A 17,118-nucleotide genomic window follows, 5' to 3' on the forward strand; every position below is an offset into this window, starting at 1 on the left:
TGTACAACTTTTTATTTGCCCACTACTTTATCGACGACTTTCAACTAATCCCACCTTTTTTACTATTATAATCTGACGGTCTTATTTAGAAAACCTTTTAAAAGAATTCTTATAAACATTCTAGAAAAAACCCTAAGTCTTTTCATCTTCGTCTTCATCGTTTCCTATCTTATTTTCCGTTCCCTTCTCGTCGTTGATCCTAGCAGCTTTTTCTTTTTCAAGAATGGCGGAGAGTGATGAGTGGTATACACAATGTTCTTCTAGCTTCACCCTCAACGATGCCTATGACCTCAATCTCAACTATGGTATCCCTTCCTATATGGTCATCCCTATTCTAGAAGATCGTCCTCACCATCCTCCGCCAGAGAGCATCGTCATCTTTAGGGAACAAGTTCTAGCAGGCTTTCATCTTCCCTTGCATACTTTTTTTTATTGATGTTAGCCGATATTTCAACATTCCATTACACCAACTTATTTCTCAATCTCTCAGCATCTTAAGCGGTGCGGTCATTGTCTTTCGACTACTTAATGCACCCTTATCTCCTCGTATATTCCACTATTATTTTTTACCCTCACCAAGTGACAAAAGGTCTATTTAAGTTCCAGGCTCGAGTTAAAGCAATATTGTTTAACCAAGTCTCGACCCAGGGTGAATGGAGAGATAAATATTTCTTCATACGTCTTCCGTCTTCTCCATCTTACCCTGTGGCCTGGTAACAAGATCTTCCTCCACTCCCTAACCTAGGTAACATCTCCGCAAATCCAATTCTACATGAAGCCCTATAAAAATTAAAGGGTGCAAAGTTCAACTTGCCTGCTTTAACCATAGAAGACTTGTTATTTACTTTTGGGATTTCTCCGATCAATTTAGAACTAAGTGCCATATTTGGTAAGCAAAAATCTTTATCTTCAATTGTAATTCTTCTACCATTTGTTATAGAAACTTCTAACATTCATTCACTTATTTTTGTAGTGGAAGCTATTCTTCCAGCTTTCCTATATAAGAACACTCGGCTAACCAGAGAGGTCTTATTCAAGTTACGAGAAGATTTACTGAAGAAGCGTCAATTTGATCAAACTTTTGCATCCATTGGTCTACTCCCTTCAGCTGAGCTAGCCTGAGAGCCATCTTCCAGCTCCTCAGAATCGGATACACCATTGGTTGTTCATCGGAAACGACCCCGAGGAGGCTTCAGGCCTAGAGCTATCTGAACAGCATTTCTCCCTACAATCTTCCCTCTCTCTAGTTGAGATTTCTTTTACCCGAGGTAAAGAACTCAGGTCTCAAAAACATAATAGTTCTCGTTTTGTAGTTGTTATGATAAGACTAGACCTTCTCATACCTATGTCTTATGTGATTCTCCCAGTTATCCGACCCACCGAGACAACATCAAATCTTACAACTACTTCACCAACTTCATTACAAGCCTTAACCATTCCTTCAACTAATCCTTGCACGAGGCAAATCCCTTGTAGGAGATCCACCGATCGGATGTCTGAAAGATTAATATCCGAGCAAAGTTTTGAGCTAGCTAGGCAAACATCAACATCTTTTCCCGCCCAACCAACTCTTGTTCCCTCGCAATCACCCATCTTTCCCCTACTCTTCCTCCAAGATCTACAAATTCAACTAGCTCTCCATGTCTCTTCAAGTAATCCCATGAGTTACCATCCCAACAAGGACTGAATTCTACGTCTCTTTTAACTTATGGAACACTTAAGTTGAAGGGTCCATTGGCTGAGTCCTGGCTGCAAGTGCAGAGACAAATGCAAAGGAATACAATTTCCGAGCGTGTTGATGAACACAACTGCAACGCCACTGCTGTAAGTCTTTGATTGAATTTTCTTAGCTTATCATTGTGAAATATAACTCTATTATTATTTTATCCAGTTCTATGCCTCAAGTTTATATTTGGGCTAACTGGTTATGGACCTAGAGAGGTCTAACAAAATTTTAAAAGATTGGGTGGAAGAGCTATAGGTCGCTCCTCCTATTCTTAGTGATGAAAAGATCCAATTGCAGGGAAAAATAGAGGCACAAACTGAGCTTATCATTGGCACGGAGAAAACTTTACAAGATTATCGTTGATTACTACAGTCTCAAGAGATGGACAAGAAGAATTTAGAGCTCCAGTTATAGAGCAATGAGTCCAAGCTCTGAGTGGAGAAAGTAACGGAAGAGAAAGCCCTTTCAGATCTAGATCACAAGATTATTTTATTAGAAGAGCTGAGGATTAGACATTCATCCCGTTCTCCTAAGCTGATTCAGGAGCTATCTAGTAAGAATTTTGGGTTGCTACAGTAACAAACAGAATTAGAGACACGAGAAGCTTAGATAGAATCTCTACAAACCCAGTTGAACGCTGCAAAGACTGAAGTGAATACCGCTCGAGCCGAATTATCTATGTACAAAGCTGGGGAGGATGAATGCATAGACGCAGGTAGGAAAGCTTATTTAGACTCTCTTGACTTTAAAAGAAAATTAGCTAAGAGATTTTCTGAGACACTCAATCATGACGTGGGGGGAGTGATTCGACAACTACAAGAGAGCAGTTATTTATCCTTAGACCTTTCTCACCAAGTTATATGCCAGCATCGACTCCTTAGAGAACTCCCATGGGATCTCTTGAGCAAGTTCGATTGAATATGGGACCATGTACCTATTAAATACTAGGCAGTGTATGAGATATTATTGAATACTAAGCTATGTATAAAAGATGTGTATAAAAATCATCATTAAATACTAAATTGGGTATGAAATATTATTGGGTATACCTGTTCTCCTTGCGTATCATCAGAACCACCAATGTTACTACTAAGATTATATCTCGTGTGTGTTCCTTATGCAGTATATGTTAATCCGCATAAAATGCTAAGCGCGGTCATAACACCGAGTAAAATAACTTAACTTCCGTATATCGCCTAGTAATCTTCATAATGAATTCTCAGACAAAATAATGAGCCGGTTAGATATACAGTGCTAAAAGAAATAAACTAATTGAACTTTCAAAAGCAATTTTCATAATAAATTCTCGGATTGTGTAATAAGTTGGGCGAGAACATAAGGTCGCGCGAAAAAATTGGCCGGACATATATAGGCAGCTTCCATAAGGAATTCTTGGATTGAATTCTAAGCTGGGCAAGAAAATAAGGCCGCGTGAAATAAACAGGCCGACATATATAAACATCTTCCATAAGGAATTCTCGGACTGAATTATAAGCTGGGTGAAAATATAAGGTCGAGCAAAATATACAAGTTAGTCATCTATAAGCAATTTTCATAAGGAATTCCCAGACTGAATTATAAGCTGGGCGAGAACATAAGGTCAAGCGAAATAAACAGGTCGGTCATCTATAAATAATTTTCATAAGGAATTCTCGGACTAAATTATAAGCTGGGTGAGAACATAAGATTGAGCGAAATAAACAGGCCGGACATCTATAAGTCGTTTCCATAAGGAATTCTCGGACTGAATTATAAGCCGGGCGAGAATATAAGGTCGAGCGACATAAACAGGTCAGATATATATAAGCCCTTGATATTAGAGTTTGTACATAATGAATATTTATTTATAACTTGAGTTTAAAGTCGTCGTTCAACTGTATAGAGTTTAAAGTCGTTGTTCGACTATGTAAAGTTTAAAGTCGAGTTTGACTATATATAGTTTAAAGTCGCAATTTGACTGTCGACTGTATAGAGTTTAAAGTCGAATTAAACTGTTTAGAGTTGAAAGTTGAGTTTGACTATATAGAGTTTAAAGTCGCAGTTCAACTGTCGACTGTATAGAGTTTAAAGTCAAGTTCGACTATATAGAGTTTAAAGTCGTAGTTTGACTGTTAACTATATAGAGTTTAAAGTCGAGTTCGATTGTATAGAGTTTAAAGTCGCATTTCGATTGTCGACTGTATAGAGTTTAAAGTTGAGTTTGACTGTATAGAGTTTAAAGTCGCGTTCGAATGAGATGAATCCACCTGCACTTTTAATTGAATGTATAGAAGTTGAATATGTTGGTGCAATATCCCTTAGGTCAAGGCTGACCTGGTTGACCAAGCTTGAGTCTTGGTTTGGGTTTCGATGTTTGACAATGCAGTTGTTCATTTATGGAGATTGTTTGGTGCAATTCCCCTCTGATCAGGGTCTGATCAGGTTGGTTGAAGAAAAGTCAAGTAGGTCAAGGTTGACCAGATACTTGACTAGGAAGTCCTAACTGGGATGTTAGGCAGAAGATAAGTCCTGGTGAGTGAAGTCAGGTGAAAGACCTAGTGAGTGAAGCTAGGCAGAAGAAAAATCCTAGTGAGTGAAGCTAGGTGAAAGTCCTGGTGAGTGAAGCCAGGTGAAAGACCTAGTGAGTGAAGCTAGGCAGAAGAAAAATCCTAGTGAGTGAAGTTAGGTGAAGTCCTGGTGAGTGAAGTCAGGCAGAAGAGAAGTCCTAGTGAGTGAAGCTAGGCAGAATGGAAGTCCTGGTGAGTGAAGCCAGGCACGGGGAAAATCCAGATGGGCCAAGGTTGACCAGACATCTGGTGAAAGTCCAAGTAGGTCAAGGGAGTGACCGGATACTTGGCACGATGAAGAAAAGTCCAAGTAGGTCAAGGAAGTGACCAGATACTTGACACGATGAGGAAAAGTCCAAGTGGGTCAAAGGGATTGACCGGACACTTGGTGAGGGAGTCCTAGCAGGTCAAGGGTGACCGGATGCTAGGCATGATGAACCAACAGGTCAAGGTTGACCGGATGTTGGTTTGGGGGCTTGGGACTTGGTTTTGGGCAAAAATCAGCAGCTGGATCGATCAGCCGATCGATTGGCTGGAGCCAAATCGATCGGTCGATCGATTAGGGTGTCCCCGCGAGAAGCCTTCGTCCCGATCGATCAGTGGATCGATTAGGAGGCAATCGCGAGTAGTAGCCTGCTAGATCGATCAGTTGATCGATTCAGAGGTCCCAATCGATCAGTTGATCGATTCAGAGGTCCCAATCGATCAGTAGATCGATTGGGAAGCTGCGACTTGTCCCGATAAGCCCTGGATCGATCCGTTGATCGATCCAGGCATTTTCCTAGAGCACAGAGGCGCTCTGGATCGATCAGTGGATCGATCCAAAGCCTCCCCGATCGATTGGGAGCAATCCAATCGATCGGAATCCGACCGTTGGCGTCGTTTATAGCTGCAGGCGTTCGAGAACTTCAGCAGTGCTTACACGATTCATCTCCAATCTTCACCAGCGACTCCACAGCATCTCTTAAGGTTCAGATCGCCAGTTCTTGAAGGATCTTGGAGAGACATCCAAGTCAAGAGGCAAGAACACAAGAAGAAAGAAAAGCTAGGGTTAGGGTTTTTAGCTATAAAACCTGTAAGATTTCTTGTATTTTGTTGTTCCCTTTACTTTCTTCTTGTATTGAGAGATTGTAGGGATTCTCCGCCTTTGGTAGTTACCATAAAAGAGTGTTATTCATAGTGGAGGGTGTGTGAGTGTGTGGATCCTTGGATTAGTCACCTCCTTTAGAGGTGGATACCAAGTAAATCTACTTGTTAGCGTTGTGTGAGTCGTTTCTTGTTCATTTCCGCTGCACATCGTCGAAGAAACAAGCAACGCCGACCACGAGCACGCGACGAGCTATTCACCCCCCCCCCCCCCTCCTCTAGCTACTTTTCGGTCCCAACAGAATAAAATACAGGAGTAAGTTACAGGTGTATGTATTAAGCTCTATAATGTTGTAGATGATTAGCACTCCAAGGTTTGTCCAGCCTCCGACCCTCAACATCTTCCAGATAATAAGAACCAGATGCGAGCTTTTGTACCACTTTGAATGGTCCTCCCCATTGCGGCTCTAGGTTACTAACGTTCCCAATCGATTTGATGCACTTCCTGACCAAATCACCCACTTGAAAAGATCTGGGAATAACCTGTTTGTTATAATTCTACCTCATCCTTTGATGGTACGATATGAGCCGAGCTGTTGCCTTGTCCCGAACTTCTTCTATCAAGTCGAGCTCCATAAAACATCGGTCGACATTATCTTCATCATATAAATGCCCATCGATTCTCAGGGAGTTGTGGGATATGCCCATAATACACTGGGTATCTCATCCATCCAACTGCTCCAGCGATGTGCGGAAGAGTGCTCGGGGGCACCGGGTTGGTGAGAGAGGTGCTAGAAGCAAGCAAATAGGGTCTTCTTCTTGAACTCCTCTTTCCCTTTGATGGGTTGTTGTTGACGCTGCTAGATTTGGTGGCGGTAGCGTACCACAAGTGTTGGCTTGTTGTTGTTATTGAAGTAACTTTTGCGCTCTGGCATTGATGAGCTTCTCAAGATCTTCTTGTGTTAAGGTGACGGTAGCGAGTTTGCTAGCCTCCTCCATCTCGTCGCTTCAGATTTAGGCAAAGATTCCCACAGACGACGTCAAATTTGATCCTATCTGAAGGCTGAAGAGATGGCGTGCTGGCTCAGGTGTATGGTTTGTTGACGAATAGTTGATCCTCTGATCTGGGATGAAGCTCCTCACCGATCCTACGCACAATCAGCTGATCCAACAAAGCGTAAGTGATCAAAAACCAGAGAAGGGATCCCTGGTAAGGCCATCGACGCTCAAGTCAGTATAGTTTCCTTGCAAGTAGAAAAAGAAGAACAATAGTAGATGCACGAACGAAGGTTTCAGATGCAAAAATTACATACCTCACCAACGGATAGGACCTCCCATTTTTATATCACCTCTTACAATCTCTGTGATCATGAGGTGGCTTTGTGCATCAGAGTTTGTTAGGTAGTTCCCCTAAGAGCTTCAAAGGAATCTTTTTTTACCCAGAGATGTACTTTTTTGTTGTTTATAACTTAAACCTTTTCTTAAGTCGTTAGAAGGAGATGCCATTATAGATGAATCATCAATGAGAAACCAGATAGATTCCGAAGGAGTTTCCAAAGGAATATTCTCCGACAATTACGTCAGGTTGTTAGAATGTTGTCGGTTGTTTGTTTGCTGAATATATCTTGATCGGTCCGCAAGGTCAGTCGTATTGCTTGTCATTGTATTCTGTCATAGTATCTCGGTCGGTCTATAAGGCTGGTCGTATTAATTATCATTATATCAATCTGCCCTTTCATATGTTAAATATTGCAAGGATTTGTTCTAATATAGTGTCCATAGTGTGACAAAGCTTCCAAGAAGTTACATGGTAGATTACGTATGTTAGAACTTTATTTTAGAGACAATATGACATTAAATAACTAAAACTCGGTCAATCTGTGCCTGACCGAGCGGATAGTCAGAGTTTTCTAAGGATAAGTTCTTTGAGCATGCTCGGTCTTTACCCAATCGGGCGTACACGGAGAGTCTTGTGTTCGATCAGCCCTTGTCCGATCGATCTTATGCTAAGAGCATTATAAGGTCAAGTGTCTTTAAGCCCGCCCGGTCCTTACCCGACCCGGCTTACACAGATAGTCTTGTGCTCGATCGGCCTTCATTTGGCCGGTCTTATACTAAGACCTTTATAAGGCCAAGTGTCTTTACGTTCACCCGATCTTTACCTGGTCGGGTGTATATGGACAGCCTTATGTTCGATCAACTTTTGTCCGCCCGATCCTATATTTTTTGTGAGGCTAAGTGTTGCTAAGTCTGACCAACCCTTTGTCCGACTTGGCTTTCTTTGAACCCGACCGACCATTAACCGACCGAACACATTACCTTTTTGTTTTCAAATTAAAATCTTAAAATCCTTATATTCAACCAAGTTCACACCTGGTTATCCTCATCCGGACGTTCTGCTATAGGGTCGTATGGGCAATATCCAAGAATTCTAAGGTTGGACGATCAACAGAATTAGGTATGAAATGCTCATCCATCTTAATTTTAACCATCATGTCATCTTCTGGATCGCCTATAAAGTAGAATTGTTCCTCATAATGAGTATAATGAGTGAACTATTGAAGTTCCTGGTTGCCAAACCTCATAGTTTCCATGACAAAAATTTTTACTTTATTTTGTTTATTCATGCTCGCAACAGTCATGATGTTAATGTAAAAGTCTAGAAAGTGTATCTGCTAGATAATTATTACTTCCCTTGATATGTTTCCATTGAATGGTTAATTTTTAATTGATAATTGTATCAGTAAATTGTAACTATCTTTTTATACTAAGTCATTTTCTTGAATATTTTATTTGTTGACTATATTTTAGTATAGTTTTATAATTTGTTCGGACTGTAATTTTTTATTTGCTGCAAATGAAAAGTCAGAAAGCATCTAAATAATATGTTACTATTAAAATTTTATAATAATAGAAGTTAAATGATCTTTTTCTTTGTACCGGCTAGAAGCATATCTATATAATGCTTATGTAGTTTTTTGTTCATATTTAGAAGATTTTCGATAAAGAATCACGCCCATCCAATTTCACAATCATTTGTTTCGATAATTAAGTAATCGGAATCAAATGATAGTGTTAGGATTGAGATTTATTTTATCATGCCTTTAATTTGTTTGACTAATTCTAGGTCTTATTGATTAAAGTATTCTAATTAATTATGCTTTGTTATATATATATATATATATATATATATATATATATATATATACTTGTTTCTTAAAAAAAACGGAGGCCATACAATAGCTATTCGATACCTGCTACAACGCTATCTTTTTTACTTTTAGTAATATTATAAGAGTTATAACTAATTATTATAATGCGTAAACTTACTTTGTAATTATTACATGTATTGTCTAATACAATACTATTGTTAACCGTTATTTAATAGTTACAATTGGTTAAAAGTTTTTTTTATCAATTTAAAATGATTTTAATGAAATTTAAATATTTTTTTCCCAAATTAATGAAGAACATTTTCATATAATAATATTCATAATAATTTAATATTTAAGATTTAAAATTTTAAAGTTTAGAATTTAATGTAATTGTATAGCAATTATAATATAAAAAATTGACTATTTTATTTTAATCAAAATTAGTATATATAAAATACTATTATATCAAAATACTCCTTATTACTTTTGATAATTTATCAAAGAGCGGATGTAGAAATCTAAATTTATTAAAAGACGTACGTTATTTTAGTATTTACCAAAGAACGCACCTTTTTAAGTGCATTTCCTATTTTATCCTTCTGACAAATCTGACTTTTTTTTTCACTGTCGTTTCTCACTCTCTCTTCTATTTATTTTCTCCTATACATGCAATCAATCTAATTTTTCCTCCTCTTCTCTTTCCTCTCTTTTTTTTCATGCGTGCATGCATAACATATGTTTGATATATAAATCATATCAGACCCACAACGTTTAAAGTTTCGTTGATTTTTTTTTAACATTAGAATACATTGGAGAAATCGAAATAATCAATAGATGACATATTTGAATTCTTTACAACCCCATAAATCAACAAGATTGATCCATTATTTATTTCAGCTTCTATGGAGGTGTAAAATTGTAATAATGATGAATTGACAAAAATCCTCATGCGTGGGCCTGATATGAATCATATCAGACCCACGTTAAGCCTGATATGGAATCATATTAGGACCAACGTATGAGAATTATTTTACTGATTATTTTTTATTATATTTTAACATCTTTTAGGAGTTGAAATAAATAATAGATAGCATATTTGAACTCCTTGCAACATCAGAAATCTATAGGAACTGAAATTGGTACAATCAGAGCTCTCTAGGTCCATCAATGGATTTTGACCGAAATCCACTGATCGACCTAGAGACCTCAGATTGTAACCATTTCAGGTCTTGTGAATTTCTAAAATTGCAAGGAATCCAAATATACTCTCCATTGTTATTTTTGGTATTCCTAGTGGTGGACTAGAGGTTTTAAAAAATTTACATCTCTCTTTCTTTTTTCTTTTTTTCTGTTATTAGGCCTGATATGGGGAGATATCAGGTCCAATAATTAAAAAAAAAAGAAAAAGAGAGATTTAGGTTTTTCAAAACCTCTAGTCCACCACTAGAAATGCCGAAAATAACAATGGAGAGTATATTTGGACTCCTTACAATTTTAGAAATCCATAGGACTTGAAATCGTTGCAATATGAGGTCTCTAGGTCGATCAGTGATTTCAGTCAAAACACATTATTGGACCTAAAGAGCTCCGATTACAGTCATTTCAGGTCCTGTGAATTTCTAAAATTGTAAGGAGTCCAAATATACTCTCCATTGTTATTTTCGATATTCCTAATGATGGACCAGAGATTTTGAAAAACCTAAAACGTATAGGGATTATTTTGCTGATTCTTTTTTTATTATATTTTAACATCTTTTAGAAGTTGAAATAAATAATAGATAATATATTTGAACTCCTTGCAACATCAGAAATCCACAGGAACTGAAATGGATACAATCGGAGTTCTCTAGATCCATAAGTGAGTTTTGACCGAAACCCACTGATCGACCTAGAGACCTCATATTGCAGCAATTTTAGGTCCTGTGGATTTCTAAAATTGTAAGGAGTCTAAATATGCTCTCCATTGTTATTTTTGACATTTCTAGTAGTGGACCAAAGGTTTTGAAAAACCTAAATCTCTTTTTTTTTTCTCTTTTTTTTTATGTTATTAGGCCTGATATCTCCTCATATCAAGTCCACATTGGACTTGATATGAGGAGATATCAGGCCCAATAATAAAAAAAAAGATATTTAGGTTTTTCAAAACCTCTGGTCCACCACTAGGAATGTCGAAAATAACAATGGAGAACATATTTGGACTCCTTGTAATTTTAGAAATCCACATGACCTGAAATGGTTGCAATCTGTAGTCTCTAGATCGATCAGTGAGTTTTGGTCAAAACTCACTGATGGACGTAGAGAGCTCTGATTGCACTCATTTCAGTTCCTGTGGATTTTTAAAATTGCAAGGAGTCTAAATATGCTCTTCATTGTTATTTTCGGCATTCCTAGTAGTGAACTAGAAGTTTTGAAAAACCTAAATCTTTTTTTTTTTCCTGTTGTTAGGCATGATATCTACTCATATCAGGCTCGCATTGATGTGGACCCGATATGGAAAGATATCAGGCACAATATAGGTCTGATCTCCTATAACAAGTTTGAGAAAAAAATTGAAAAAAAAAGAAGATAAAAAAAGGATAAAAAAGAGAGGATACGTTGCATGTATAGTAAGAAAGAGAAGAGAAAGAAATGATAAAGAAAAGAAAAAAGAAAATCAATTAAATTTGTCAGGATGATAGAATAAGAAGACCACTGTAAAAATGTACATCCTTTGATAAATACTAAAGTAATATGAACCTTTTAGTAAATTCAAAAACCTAAATACGTCTTTTGATAAATTGTCATATTATTTTAATTAAAATTATTTAAATTTTATTAAAATTATTTTAAATTAGCCAAAATCACTTTAAAATATTTGTAATAGCTCTTTAGATAACTACTGAATCTTGAAATCCTAAAATGTTAAATTCAAAATCTTAAAATTTGAACATTATTATATCAAAATAATTTTTACCAACTTATCAAAATTATTTAAATTTCATCAAAAACTACTTTAAAATAATTATAGAAACTACTATATAATTGTTACAATGCTACAATAATATTATATTTAATGTTACACATGGTAACAACTTCTACGTGTTCCAGCTAATCGTAACTGCTACAAGAACACTGGAATAGGAGATATTAAAAGGATAAAACATCATGTTGTGAGATGACCTTTTAATGATTTGTATAATTTGGAGCACCCCTTTGATTTTTACCCATTTAGAAAATAGCAGGACACTAGATTTACTTGCCAATGAACAATTACTGATATCAGCCCATCAGAGGACTGGGATTATACTCCTGCCAGTAAAAACTATACAAACTTTAGATTTCATACTTTTACGATCAAACGTAGGACAGTAACTTTCTGATGAAACACAGCATGCGAACTTATTTGCCTCATTCTGAATTGTATAAATCATGTTAAACAATATACAGGGCAGTTAGGTTTGAGTAAACTGTAGAAGCATAGACAGTCTCTCTCCGCACCTAAGTGAGATACAGAGATACCAAGAACTGTGAAATGAGAATGAACTCACTCACGATTATCGCAGGCGAATGGATGCCGTAAAAAGGAACTATATCGACTTGCAACCATTGCTCCACTGCTGACCCGATTGCCGCGCCCACCACAAGCCCACCAACAGTGATTACTGCTGCTTTCCCTGCAAAATGCTCATGGAGTTTATTTCCACATTCATGAAATCCATATCATGTAATGATATTGTCCACAACAATCGCCTGGATTCCATTGTAAGTGAAAGATGAGTATCAAATTTGGCATTTGGTAATTCGGTAAAACATCAATCTGAATCCTCCTATTAGGAGATCAAATCAAAAGATACATAATTCATCGCAGAAGCTTACCTAGGCCAAGTCTCTTCTTCGATAAAAAATACAAGGAAGCACCAATACTCGTAGCTATTATTAACCCAGGAACATCAGCTCCAGTATATGGTCCAGCAGAGGTGGGGGAGGAACCGCTAACAAAAGTGAAAAGCATCAAGGCTCCATAAACACCTCCTTTTGTACCCAAATCGCTTGCAGATGGAGAATCAATTGAAACAGGAATGCTTTTGATTCTCTCTTGCAACCACTCTGGCAATGCATTTATTCCTGTGCTCTTTTTAGATCTTACATCAGCATATCTAATGCCACTGTTTGCAACTTTGCCAGATCGTCGTCTTGACAAGCTCTGCATAAGCAACACCTCATATGCAGCCTCCACCTGAAAATCATAAACTAGATGGCATCAGGTGAAACAAAAAAGGGTTCTGTTTTTACAAAAGAGGAAGATATAAAGCATTTATTGATCCATCGGATCCTTCTCAAGAGGCCACACAATGCTGGAAAATCATTTAGGTTTTCTCTGACAAGCAACAGCTGCAAATGCAACACAAACTTAGGGTCTGGAAGACATTCCAGAAAACCCTTCTCCGATAAAGAATAAGCTTGCCGTAATTCAAATACGAATTTGCTCATGTAATCACAGTTACCTGTATGAAAAAGAGTATCATACTGTGTCGTATGAGGTGCAAATTACTTGAATACTGGTGACATTATGTACAACATAGAGGAGTTCAAGAGAACATGTCATATGTGAAAGAATTTCAAATATGCTGGAACTCTGTCTATGAAATAAACAACTGGTTAAGGTGTAACGTACCAATCTATAATTTGAGTTAACAAAAAGAATGGTGGCTCAACTCGAGTAGGTAAATATGAAGGAAGAGATGGAAGAGTGTAAGAGTGGATAGTCATGGAAATTTTAGGTTGAAGAAATGGAGCAAGGGAAGAGCTTCTACATGCATCCTTTTGTTCATACAAAGCACAGAACACCAGGAATTGTATTTTAGTGCATCACAATCTTCAAGGTGAGCCTCTTGTACCAACATAGCTTTTCTTATTAATGAGTTAGAACCCTTTAGGAAATTACAAGTAACACGTACCCTGAAAGAAAACAAAAGCAAAAGAGTCACTAGGAAGGGGTGGGCATGTCTAGCCCGAGCCAAAATATTTGGTTTCAGTTTGGTTTTGGGTTGTACAAAATCTCAACGAATACGGTTCAGTATGAGTTAACATTCATATAAAACCTGATAAAACCAAATCGATAAATAATTATATAAATGTACAATATGGAGTACTCCGACAGTAACTGAATAAACCTAGGTGCCTAACCCCACCCTTGACTCACCATACCCCTAATACTCCTAATATCCTAACAATGACCCAAATACCTTAAATCCCTAATATCTTGGAGTCTACTATTGGTTTTTTATTTTATTTTTTTTATACTTTTCAGACTAAACCAAATTAAGCTGTAACTGAACCAAAATTTTCAGTGGGTAAACCGTTCCAGGTTTTAGTTCAGTTTCAGGTTGAACTTTTCAATCTGAAAACAATGGTTTGAGTTTGCTTTTCCATATCAAACTGGTAACTTGACCTGTGCCCACTCCTAGTCACCAGAAGGAAATCATAACCAACATTTCAGGGAACCAGATTGACTTGTATACAACATAATTAACCAGTCAGTACTAATTTTGAGACTCCTATGTTTTCAACCATGTTGGCAAGATTGATTTTGTGAAAGTAATAAATGTTTAATATGCAACATATTTCTTGAACATATTCAAAAGTACATGCACATTGCTCTTCTGTATTATCTCAGTAAATTATAAGTGTGTTTTATTTTTGAGAGAAGTAAAAACTTGGAGAATAATAAACAAGCAAATTAAACTAACGCATTATAGGAAACCCTGAGGAAGAATTAAACAACAGTACAGCCTCATTCATAGCCAACACTGGGTAATCAAACTAGGAGAGTATTCAGCAGCAAATTGTTGTATGAGCAATAGAAACAACACCCCATATCCATTCACGATCATATGCCATAAGGATGTCTTATAAACTTCAGTTTGACCACTTTCTCCAGAGAAGTCAGAAATAATCCTCTGAAACAACTAAAAAGTAAATCGAGAAATTCAGTCTTCTCTCCAGTTGAACCTACCTCAAAAACCTAAAGATCAGCTACAATAAATAAGACACAAGAACCATGTTTTTTCACAACCAAATTATACTAACAAAGCAACAAACAGTAATCGATCCAATTATTTAATAATTAATAAAAAGTTCCTACCCTTCCATCAGTTCCTCCTTTAAATGTGGAAGATGTAGATGAACCAGTAACTCAATGATAGTCAGACGAGGATTAGTGCAATCATTCATCCACACAAATTGTTGAAGAAGCAAAAATTGACAAGAAATCTTAATGCAACCCAAATTCCCAACAATGATAACGTTTTATAGTAAGTGATTCGACTTTCATACTTAGAAAAAAAAAAAAAGAACGTTTTCCTTATTATTCGAGCAATAATTTTCCCTAAGGCAGTAAGCACAACAAAATCCATCAACTGGGAGACGAAATCAGAAAACCTGCGCAACGGCCTCCATGTCGCCCCGGCTGGAAGCTAGCACGGCGTTCTTGGCCCTAACGATTTCGTCAAAGGAGGCACCTTCCGCCACGCCGAGAATCTTGAGCGCGCTCTCCACCGTAATTTCCTGCGGCGCGGACGAGTCATCGCCCCTGGACCCCGCCAGTGGCTGCGCTCTGCGGCTGGGGGACTTCCGGCAAAGCAGCGCCCCCGGCGCCCACATCGGGATTCTCCACCAGCACAAACCATCCCGGCGGGCAGAGACCGCCCTCGCCGGCGACGAATTGCCACGGACGATGGAGCCATTGAGGGAGACAGCAGCAGCCGCCATTTTTTGACCCTCTCTCTCTCGCCCACACACTCACGCAGAATTATTGCTACCCTTTTCTTCGAGGAGCAAGGGTTGTTAATCAATTCTCAAGTGTCACTGTAATAAGTAATTATAGTTCGGGGCAATAATTTCAAGCGACCAATTTAGTTTTTTTCACTGACCGTCCTGATAAATCAGACTCGCAATGAAGGGTCTTTAGTTGTACTTCTCATTTATTGAATTTTTTTTATAAATATATTGTACTCAAGAATTGAATCGTAAATATCCCCTAGGGATCCTTTGATCCGTAAATTACAGATCAGAGGATAATTCATTATATGAGTACCTTTGATTTAGATGAACCTTATCTTAAATAGGTAGGGTCCATCCAAATTAGGGGTGTCAAAAATGAACCCGACCCGACGACACAACCCGAGTCGACCCGAAAAAAATCAGGTTCAGGTTGGACATTTTCGGGTTCGGGTCGGGTTCGGGTTGGAAGTTGGAGAGTAAAAAAGTTTCGGGTTGGGGTCGGGTCAGGTTCGGGTTGACTTAAATATAGGATTTTATGAATTTTTTTGGGGTTAAATCAAATTTTATTTTAAAAATTTAGATGTTTTTATATATATTAATATCATGTTTGTATGATAATGATGGAGTATTTGAGATAAAAGTGAAGAATTATAGGGAAAATAATCCAAAAAAGTCATTTTGAATATGATTTTCGGGTTATATAGGTCGGGTTCAGGTTGATCGGGTTGGTTGGGTTTCGGTTGAGATATTTTGGGTTGAACTCGGGTTCGGGTCGGGTTCGGGTTGAGTTAAAAAAAAAAAACTCAACCCGACCTAACCTGACCCGACCCACCTGAATTGACACCCCTAATCTAAATCAAGGGTCTAAAAAATGGACTATTATCTGATCCGTAATTTATGGACTAGAAAATCTATACTTATAAATATCTGAGTAACAATTAGATATTCTTCCATTGCACCATAGCCCCAGAGATGGAATGAAAATTTTAAAAATATAAAAATCATCCTAATTTTTTTAAAATCATTTAATCAATGTTTTTTCCTTTCTATTTTTTCTAAAAGGTCAAAAATGAATTTGTCCTAACAACTCAATCAGAAATATGAGTCGACAAAAAAAAAAAAAAAAATCATGTTATAAATTTTCAAGTTTGGGTCGGATTTGGATTTGAAAGTTTCGAGTTTAAAATTTTTGAGTTGGGTTTGATCAGATTTGGATTGATCTGAATTTAGAGTTTAGTAAATTTTTTTATTAAATCAAATTTAATTTTAAAAATTAAGATATTTTTTATGTATATTAATTTCAATGTTGAACTATTAACATAAAAATTTAAAATTATAAAAAAAATAAAAAAAATCATTTTGAATAAGACTTTTTGAATTATTTGAATCGGATTAGATTAGTCAAATTATATTTAGGAGTTTTAGGTTAAAATCGAATTCAAGTCATATGTTCAGATTGAGAATTTTTTAAAAACATTTCGACCCGACTCAAATCAAATCTGGTCTATCCGAATTAACACTTCTAAATTTTTTCCACCATCAATTAAAATAAAAGATTAATTGTGTTCAATATTATTATACGCTGTCACGTTTATTAAATAAGACATATTAACTTTTTAAAGCACATTTATATTGGTTCAGCTAAATGATTACTCTAATCAGAACTCATTTATTCCCATCTTTTACCTTGTAATAATTATAAAATTATAAAATTATAATTGTTAAATATTATAATAGTTATGATTTTATAATTACATAAAATTTATCTTATTCAATAATTTTAGATTATAATAACTATAATCATACTATACCATATAAATTTATTTTGTTCAATAATATTACA

The 17,118-nt window shown here is 36.7% G+C and overlaps 1 protein-coding gene across 1 annotated transcript; it reads right to left on the minus strand.

Annotated features, from left to right (window-relative positions):
* Nucleotides 1-11,869: 11,869 nt before the first annotated feature.
* On the minus strand, nucleotides 11,870-15,336 carry LOC122010120 (protein CHAPERONE-LIKE PROTEIN OF POR1, chloroplastic-like). Its single transcript, XM_042566524.1, has 3 exons — nucleotides 14,934-15,336; nucleotides 12,369-12,729; nucleotides 11,870-12,166 (listed from the first exon to the last, which is right to left on the minus strand). Exons 1-3 carry the CDS (start codon nucleotides 15,261-15,263, stop codon nucleotides 11,991-11,993), a joined length of 867 nt encoding a protein of 288 aa, XP_042422458.1. The 5' UTR covers nucleotides 15,264-15,336; the 3' UTR covers nucleotides 11,870-11,990.
* Nucleotides 15,337-17,118: the final 1,782 nt, after the last annotated feature.

Source organism: Zingiber officinale, chromosome 8A (assembly GCF_018446385.1).
Source record: "Zingiber officinale cultivar Zhangliang chromosome 8A, Zo_v1.1, whole genome shotgun sequence".
NCBI lineage: Eukaryota > Viridiplantae > Streptophyta > Magnoliopsida > Zingiberales > Zingiberaceae > Zingiber > Zingiber officinale.

What these genes read in the sequence shown, in the direction of transcription:
- LOC122010120 (XM_042566524.1), bottom strand. Translation starts at nt 15,263, where the DNA reads ATGGCGGCTGCTGCTGTCTCCCTCAATGGCTCCATCGTCCGTGGCAAT. An exon ending in ACATGGAGGCCGTTGCGCAG is followed by an intron (nt 12,730 to 14,933) that starts GTTTTCTGATTT and finishes TATGATTTTCAG; the next exon opens with GTGGAGGCTGCATATGAGGT. An exon ending in GAAGAAGAGACTTGGCCTAG is followed by an intron (nt 12,167 to 12,368) that starts GTAAGCTTCTGC and finishes AGCATTTTGCAG; the next exon opens with GGAAAGCAGCAGTAATCACT.